This window comes from Callorhinus ursinus, unplaced genomic scaffold (assembly GCF_003265705.2).
Source record: "Callorhinus ursinus isolate GAN/ISIS: 27379988/994484 unplaced genomic scaffold, GSC_fseal_2.0 scaffold24, whole genome shotgun sequence".
Classification (NCBI taxonomy): Eukaryota; Metazoa; Chordata; class Mammalia; order Carnivora; family Otariidae; genus Callorhinus; species Callorhinus ursinus.
The window spans coordinates 1,666,380-1,675,878 of NW_027397086.1; the positions used below are offsets into that span (position 1 = coordinate 1,666,380).

Genomic DNA, 9,499 nt, shown 5'->3' on the forward strand with positions numbered 1-9,499 from the left:
TTCTCATGTCTGTAGTGGGCCTGCTGATCTTACTCCACAGGCTGTCTTAAGTGTGGAACAAAGTGATACCTGTAAAGCTTCTAGCCCAGGACATGGAACCTAAGAAAGAGTCAATAAACGCCAGAGCTAATATTATCCCTGGGAATAGAAAATCGTAATGAGCTCTTCAAATAAGGACCTCAAAAACATATTTTTAAAATTCAACATTATCAGGAACCCAAAACTTAATAAAAACAAGGCCTTTTTCTACATATCCCTAGCAAAGATTAAAAACGCTACCACTGCATTTTGACACACTCGTGGGGCAACTGGGATCACCATTGGTGGGAGATGTATAAACGGCTACAACTTTTCTAAAAGACACTTTGGCAATGTTTTCAAAAGCTTAGCATATACCACTCAACCAAACTCACTTCTAGGTATTTATCTTAAAAAATAAACATAGTCACAGAAAAGGCACATAAAAGAACGCATCATGGTATTCCTTAGAATAGGAGAAGACTGAAAACAACTTGAGCATCCAACAGTGAAAGAGCTCAATAAATTAGCTGTCCAAAAAGCCAAATACAGATTGTATTCACTGACTTAGAAAGATGCTTACAATTTACCACTAAGTAAAACAAGGCTGCAAGACAATAACTCGTGCAACTCCCACTTTTGTTACGTTTAGACATTTATTTATGTATTTTTAAACTTTTTTTGGACTTTGAAAGCCAGTACTGATTTGAAAATATAAGCTTTACCTCATTTGTTTTTTTTAAATGCCACTGCAACTTAGGGACATTTTGTAGATCTCATTATTAACGTTCTTCCGTGTTTTCAAAATGACTCACTCCCTTCGGTCATTCCGCTCTCTGCTCAAATGGCTCCTCCTCAGAGGCCTTCCTTGAGCACTAATCCGCACTGCACCTCCGTCATCATCTGCTCCATACCCTTCATTGTTCCCTCCATCACCCTCATCATTCCTTGATCTACACTTATTTACTGACTAGCACATTCATCAGAATGTCAGATCCACAAAAACAAGGACTCTGCCTCAGTCACCACTGTATTCTCAGCTTTAAAGCAGTGCCTAGCACACTGCAGGCATCTGACAAATATCTGATCAATATAAATAAGTGAAAGAATTTTAAAAATCACGGTGTTTAACTGCTTTTCTAAAACCTCTTTATCAAGTTAACATCTACCAGGGCTCCCAGTTTACGGTGTAAGCAAAAGCAACTTTTAGGATTTTTTTCACCTTACGACTAACCAGGAGAATATGCTGTAAGCAGACACCATAATTTTGGCCCCCAGGCCCATGGTGCAGCATTAAAGTTTTACACTTGAAGTTGTACCACCCCTGCCAGCAAAAAAGGAAACTAAAGCCAAAGCCTTGAACTTTATTAGAGGACCTCTATGATTCTCAAAGGACAAGGATGTCCCTTTCATACACATACCGGGAGGAGAGCCATCACCACATCTGGAGAAGTTTCCAAGGTCCCATCTGCAGCAGCATATACGATTGTGAAGACATAAGTACCAATCCACAGCACATCGAGAACTGAAATACATGAACTCTAATAAAGCATCTTATGTTTGGAATAGCTCCTGTATGTTAAAAAATTAACAACCCATGGATATAAAAATCAGAGTGCGATAGTTTTAACTAAGGTCCAGATTTCACTGGCTAAATATAATTCACAAATACAAAGAATTCAAGAAGCCCAAATTCATCCCAAAGTGGTATTTTTTTTTTTCTGGCAGACTGTAAGGAGGGCAAATTTTGAAAGAATTCTAATAAAATATCAGGATCCATTTACTGTTATTTACCACGAGACACAGGTGTCTACCAGAGGATTATTGTTACGCTGGCTTAATTAGCTAACTGTAATAATGGGAGTATTCATGCAGGAGGTGCTAACAATTTCCTGAGTGGGCATGTAGCTGCATCACATGATGTGAAATTTCTGTAATACTGTCACCTCATTAGAGGTCGACCCAGTAAGAAAAGCAGATGGGTTACCTCTGACAGGATGATCTGACTCATAAAACGGCGGACAAGGAATAACTTTTTTTTCCTGCAAAGTCTGAAAGAGATTTGGGGGTGGGGAGGGGGGAGAGTGTCAAATGAAATAAACCTAAACCAATGAAACTCTGTCAAATCCAGTATGTCCGCTCCAGAAACCACTGTGTTTCACCTTCCCAGCCAGGAGAGTCTGAACACAGGGAAGACTGAATGACTATGTCCAGGATCCCATCCCTACTGAAATCTCCCACAAATGTGTTCAGGCGTAGAGAGAGGACGCTCAAGGCGATACCATGTGTACTAGCAAAGCCACACACACTGACACGGACAGCCACCAATAATGGAACAGAGAAGTAAGTAATGGGGCATTCACACAGTGGATTACTCTGCAGCCATTCAAAAGAATGAAGTGGTTCCATATATGATATGTTGGAAAAAAGACCCTGATAAAGTATTACGTCTAAGACAAAACAGGCAAAGAGCAAACCAATAAAATTAAGCCAATCATCTTTTTACAGGCTAACGCCCTAAAAGAATACGTACCGAATTTCATATAACAACTTTCTGCAATAACAAGAAATAAAACCTTAACCTCAAACCCACACCACTACATTCCCTGCTTTACACCTACGGAGAACAGTCTCTTGAGGAGGAATGCATAGCAACACAGGCCTTGGTACTGCCTGTGGACCCCTCCTTCCCACAGAGGCTTGACTGAACATATATGCATCTTTTGTCAATTTATACTGAAGAATATCTATGAATATTATCTCAGGAAGACCACAGGGAGAGGATGACAGAGTAACAGGGGCATCCATTGTCTTGGGTGCCTATAGTTGGAGAAACTGAACCTTTGAGATGGATTCAGCTGGCAGACAAATAATGCTATGCTTTAGCTGTTTTTTTTTTCCTTAAAGATTATTTATTTATTTATTTATTTATTTATTTATTTATTTATTTGACAGAGAGAGAGAGAGAGAGACAGTGAGAGAGGGAACACAGCCGGGAGAGTGGGAGAGGGAGAAGCAGGCTTCCCGCGGAGCAGGGAGCACAATGCGGGGCTCAATCCTAGGACCCTGGGATCATGACCTGCGCCGAAGACAGCTTAACAACTGAGCCACCCAGGCGCCCCTGCTTTAACTGTTTTGATGGAATGTTTTTATGGAATGGATTGGGAATACAAAGTTAGAGAACACTGTGTAGATTATGATCAGCGTGTACAGTAGACATGTAATGCATCTATACACAGACTATTTGTATAAGCATCCAGAAAAGTCTGGAGGCTACCACTAAATAAAACACAGAGCATGTCTCTGGAAGGACTATGGGATAGAAAGGAAGAGTTCCACTCTTTCCTGCATTCACTTGTTTACTGATGAATTTGTTGCAGTGATCATAAATTACATTTTAACAGAAAAAACACCAATGAGCCCCCAAACCATCCCCCCAAAAAACAGTGGGTAACTTAAGAAAAGGGCTGAAGTCCAAGGTAAGACTTACGGGAAGATACTGGACCACAGTTCCATTCTGCTTCCCCACTGCCAGCTGCTTTCCTTTGGGGCTCCAGCACACTGAGCAAAGAAGAAAATGCTGCCAATTAAGCACTGAAGAGAATGCAGCAAACCAATGAGGTCTGTACTGAAACAGCCATATAATCACCACTTCCTGTTCCTCTGTCAGTCCATGGAAGACTGTAGGATCATCCTTATTTGGCAAAATTTTAAAAAAAAAATCATTTTGATGATACAAACCAATTAAGACTTATCACTGGACCATTAAATCGACTTCTAAAAATGTTTTTTCAATGAAATACCATCCAGAAAGCTGGAAAGTACAGAGAACTCTATAGTCTTTAGAGAATAGAGGTTTTCAGGCATCAAGAAATCATTCTCTTACTCATATTCGATATTTGTCATGCTTTTCCCATGATGGTACAAATGACTTTCAGTGTACCATCCACTGCCCTTGTGGACCCAGAAACAATTATTCTCAAAAGCATATTTCTAAACCCGCTGTACTGAAATATTTCTTTCTCCAGAAAACCCACGCACATTCAAGTTAAATCATGTCTGCTGTTTGGCTTCAAACATTCACTATGGAAATAAAGAATACACTCCACTTCTACCAGACAACTACAGATACAACAAAAAACCCCATTTGCGTTTATTTCCAGAAATTAATTTTTAAGTAGATCACCATTACTGTATGTTATGGAGTGAAAGCCTTTATTACCCACCAGATGTTACTGCCACTGTGGAAGGGAGAGTCGCACACACTTTGACTGTTTCTGTGATCTGTAGGACAGCAATGCTGCCATCAGCCAGACAAACTGCCATCATGGAGGGAACAGTGGGGTTCCACTTCATATCGATCACCATGCCTCCTGCATCTTTCAAAAGCTTATGATAGGCAAATGGGCGTTTTTGCTGTTTAGCCTTTTAAAACAAATGCCCAAAAGCAAAAATAAATTGATAAATTAATAAATATATACATTTAATAGTCAAAAAAATATCAAATATGCAAGTTTTCTCAAATTATAGTTCACTTTTCTCCACGACGATGACCAAAAAAAAAAATGAACTCTATGCAACAATCTATTTGTTACAATTTCAACACAACTTTGAAAAATGGCAGGCAATTATTCTAGCACACTGGAGGGACTCCCAGCAGGGGAATATACAAATGCAAAATAATCAGTAAAGAGCCAGTACAAGATTAAAATCTTGGCTCTGCTTCTTAATAGTGTTGGGTCCTTGGATGTTTAAATTCTTTGGGCCTGTCTCTCCATCTATAAAAGGAAGACAACAGCACCTATTTTGTGAGGTCATGGTACGTACAAATGAGCACATATAAAGCACAGGGCCTGGCACACAGTCAGTATAAATACTCAAATTATCGACAATTTTTATTATGAAACTGCTTGGAATGGCAGAACACTACCAGAAGAGGTCAGAGACCCCGGATGTAGGAATTTCTGACATTACTGTTAACTCTAAAGCCTTGGTCAAGCCACCTCCCTGGGCTTTGGCTGTCTCATTTGCAAATGAGAAAAAACACCGTGGGGCAATGTTATGAAGTAATTTCTTGAAGTCCCTTCTATCTCAAAGATCTATGATCCTACAGTTAAGAACTCTCTTTAAACCCATACTTTAATCTAAAAAATGATTCCAAGGGTCAACCCAGGAAATTCTAGGTTATGATTCAATACCAGAAAATCTTTTTAGGTCTCATGCTGACATTAGTTTGCCAGGAGCTTACCTCATTTGAAAATGTGCGAACATCAAAAAAAGCGATAATGGAACCATATTCACTGGACATCATGCACACGGAGAGAGTGAGGTTATCACAGCTCAGGGCCAGGTGATGTATCGGGAATTTCATAGGAACCAGCAAGCTTTGAACTTTATCAACTAAGAAAACATAAGAAAAGACAAAGCAGAAGCAGAAGCCACAAGCCCTGCATCCAGGTCTGTGTGAAACAATTTTCATATCTACATAAACATACAAGCACACTTTGATACCTGGTCATGCAGATAAATCTCAGCTTTCTTACAGATGTAGAGTGATGCATTAAATTTCCCAGACTCTTCCTCCTAAGACCTAGGGAAACTGTGGCTGTTGCCATTGTTAAAATTAATATCCTGTACCCATGTTTTTGCAACAATGTTCCTATTTGTTTGGATGGTACTACTGTGCGAACTAAAATGCCATGCAAATTAGAGATCCAGAACCTAGGTTCAACTGAGCAAAAATAAAAGCATGGTAGAATGGTCAATTCCTCTTCCTTCTGAGCTCAGAGGAACAACTCACCAAAAGGACCAAAGAGAACAAACAGAAAGGCTTCCAGCATCCTACCTGGAACTTACTCTTCTTGGGGATCAACGTGAAGACTAACAGCAGTTTTGATTTATATACTAGAATGATTTCTTGGGAAGGACACTACATTAACACTTTGCTACACTCCTCTCTCGACCGTGCAACAAAACTAAGTAACTTACCTATCTTATTGGGATCGTCACCAGGTTTATTTTGAATCAGAAGATTTTTGGTAGGAAAAATCTGCAACCCACTGGCTCCACCAGCAAAGACCAGGCCATACTTGTTGGACACGGCAAGTAGACTCGAGCGTTCCTTGGGCAACTCCTCAGGCGAGTCAAAGATTCTCACCTTCTTCAGTGCTCTAAACTGAAAATCCTGTTGTTGAGGGAAGAAACCAAGATCAGTTCAAGGAAAAGAGATTAAATCATATCTGTCATTATATTCCAATAGACCTAATTCCAGTGCAACAAAAATAAATATTACCCTGAGGTCAAGGGCTGTGTGGCTCAGTGTTTTTTAAGCTTCCTGTGCATATCATGGTACCTAGCATAGGGCTTATTTTTTTTTTTAAGATTTTATTTATTGAGAGAGAGAGAATGAGAGATAGAGAGAGCACGAGAGGGAAGAGGGTCAGAGGGAGAAGCAGACTCCCCGCTGAGCAGGGAGCCCGATGTGGGACTCGATCCCGGGACTCCAGGATCATGACCTGAGCCGAAGGCAGTCGCTTAACCAACTGAGCCACCCAGGCAGCCCCCCAGCATAGGGCTTATTAATGTTTACTGAATGAAATAAAGTTTTAAAAATTCTTTCATGAAGCCTTCCTTAACTAATCCAGCTCACATTGACCTTTTCCTTTTCTGAACTCCTAGTTTATTGTCCTAACCACCAGCACTTCATGCTGCACTTCAACTCCTAATCTCATCCTATTTTATGGTATGTATTGTCTCATGACCCAGACTGGTGCTTAATAACTGTTGTTAAATATTGAAAGCAACAGGACGCCTGAGTGGCTCAGTGGGTTAAGCGACTGCCTTTGGCTCAGGTCATGATCCCAGGGTCCGGGGATCAAATCCCACATTGGGCTCCTTGCTCAGCGGGGAGCCTGCTTCTCCCTCTGCCTGTCACTCCTCCTGCTTGTGCTTGCTCTCTCTCTCTCTCCTCTCTCTCTGACAAGTAAATAAATAAGATCTTAAAATATATATATATTGAAAGCATCACCCAACTACACTGTTAGTCTGAACTTCCAGTGCAGTACTCAACAACAAAAAATACACACACACACACACACACACACACACGGAAATAATGACCACAGAATAACCAAATCCCAAGAACTGGCTTAACTGCATTAACTACTAAACAAAATTCCATCACAGAAAAGGACAGGTGTGGTCAATCTCTTAATATTCAAGACCTGTAAACATACCTAGATGCTATGAGGACATCTAAACACAAGTCCAAAGCCCTAGGCTATAAGGCCAGGCACGGCTTGATGTGTCCGCCTCTACAGCCTCACCTCACAACACTCTGCTTTCCTCCCACAAGTGCGCCATTACCTCTGCAACACCCAGGGCCACCTCCAACCCAGACCTGTTTCCTTTCCGTTTCCTTGAATGTTCACGTTCCTTAGCACTTCAGGGCCTAGGAGCCTTCCCCAGCCTCCTGTCAACGCCTGACTCACCCAGTCTTCCAGGAATATATCTATATGCTTTCAAAGACAATTTTCAGTGTGTACCACCTCTTGGTAAGAATTCCCTAAGTTTACCAATCACTATATTAAACTGTACCATATAAGGCTGATCTTATTCTTCCAATTCCAAATCTATCTTAAGTCAAGGTTTCAGTAAAAAGAATGTGAATCCCCTTTTGCTTACATTCCCAAAGGGTAAAAGCCAAAGACAGCCTTTCTCAGCCTTCATTTTTGTACGCTTGTGGTGTTTTGTACAGGATCCCTAACACACCCCACATAATAATTTCCTTAGATTTGGTGTTTTACACATACGTGTTAAAAGATGAACTGAAATACTCTTCTAAGTTCCAAATGAGTAGGGTGACCAGAAACCCACAGCGTTCCAGATGAAAACATACAGGAGCAGAATGAAATGTTCAGTACTTCTGTAATTCTCATCCTGATAATCCTAAATATCCTGTTTGGGTCATGGACACAGGGGTGTGGAGAGCCAGTGGGATGAACAGGCACAGGAAAGCTTTCTTTCTGTTATAATCAGTAACTCAAAGGGAGACTGTCATCTTCCAAGTCTGTGGTTCTGAACCCTTTTTTTCCCCCCCTTCTGCCCCAGCAAACTGGAGAAATTGGCACACTCTCATTGGGTGGCTCACCACTCCCCCCGCCCCCCACCCCGTCATTCTCGACAAAGAAGAATCACTACAAATATGAGATGGATTACTACTCCCTAAACGCATTTCAGTGACGGGTTCAATCGCCTAAAAGCTTCCCGCAACTTACTCATAACCGTCATTTGGATCACCTGTCCCTCTCTTCTGTTTCCTGACTTTACCCTGATTTCCAATACCAAAATAGTCCTCCTATTCCATTCAACTAAAGGTTTTGTAGAACAGGTGATGAACCCTGGCTCTGCGTTAGGCAAGCCTGGACCCTTTTACAGAGGTAGTACAGTGAGAGCGTACAAGAGAGGGTCTTAAAAAAACCACCACCTAGATTTCAGCCCCTTCGTCAAATGTGACTTTGGGGAAGCTACTTCCCCCGCCTCACTGTGCGCCTCTTCTATTAACAACTACTCATAGGGCCGCTGTGATGAGTACCACAGTGTCTGGCACACAGTGAACGCTCAATAAACAGTAATCATTACCACGACTCCGACCACCACATGAGAGTAGCTAGGGAAACTCAAGTGGCGCGCACAAGACCGAGAAGGGACGGAGAAACTGCATTCGGCGGGGCTATCGTGCCGGCGGCACGGCAGAGTACACCAGGACGCGCCGGCGAGAACTCTGAACGCGGCAAACTGTTCAAGCAGGAGGCGGGAAGTGGGACAGCCGGCCCCGGCGCTGCGCCGTTCAGCGGGGCTCCAAGGCAACGCCGGGACTAAGGAAGGGAGGGAGGCCCCGGCCAGTCTCTGACCTTCATCTCCCGCTCTGGGATCATGGCATCCATCTCGTCTCCCATCGCGCCACCCCCAGTTGGTCGAAGCAGCCGCCGCTGCCGCCCGCGGCCTTGCCCACGCAGCCCAGGCCGCTCCGAGGCCAACTTCCTTCCCTCACCGCTGGCAGCGCGCAGCAGACTCCGCATTTCCGGCGCGCTTTGGTGATGTCACGCGCCCGGGGCCGCCGCGTAGTCGGAGGAGGGGGAGGGACCATCTGAAGTCGCGCGCTCTCCTGGCCACCGCTTCCCTTTGGCCGGGTAGGGGGCGTAGCCCCGGGCCGACGCGCCTGCGCCCTGAAGCGCCCAGAGCCCGCCCCCGGCGTCGCCGCTAGAGCTGGCCGGAGGCGTGTGTCGGGTTGTGTGGTTGGTTGTGCGGTACCCGTTCGATCGCTCTGCGCGCTTTGTGGCGCTGAAACCCCGCAGGAACAGTAGGGTGTACGTGGTTATTAACGGTCTCCGAATGAGAGGAGTTAGGAACCTGACAAACATCTCCAGGGGGGCAGCTCCTGAGAGAGGCTTTGGAGGGGAGCGAGGAGGAACAGAGGTTC

General features: G+C 43.4%; 1 protein-coding gene across 4 annotated transcripts in view; it reads right to left on the reverse strand.

Annotated features, from left to right (window-relative positions):
* Nucleotides 1-9,086, reverse strand: part of NUP214 (nucleoporin 214) — a 101,255-nt gene extending 92,169 nt beyond the window's left edge. For all 4 annotated transcript variants that reach the window (XM_025888657.2, XM_025888659.2, XM_025888658.2 and 1 more), the window contains exons 1-7: nt 8,931-9,086; nt 6,007-6,202; nt 5,267-5,418; nt 4,245-4,443; nt 3,509-3,579; nt 2,006-2,069; nt 1,440-1,543 (exon numbers count right to left, since the gene is read on the reverse strand). In XM_025888657.2, the coding sequence (XP_025744442.1) occupies nt 1,440-1,543; nt 2,006-2,069; nt 3,509-3,579; nt 4,245-4,443; nt 5,267-5,418; nt 6,007-6,202; nt 8,931-8,975 (831 nt within the window). In that variant the 5' untranslated portion in view covers nt 8,976-9,086. The remainder of the gene's footprint in view (nt 1-1,439; nt 1,544-2,005; nt 2,070-3,508; nt 3,580-4,244; nt 4,444-5,266; nt 5,419-6,006; nt 6,203-8,930) is intronic.
* Nucleotides 9,087-9,499: the final 413 nt, after the last annotated feature.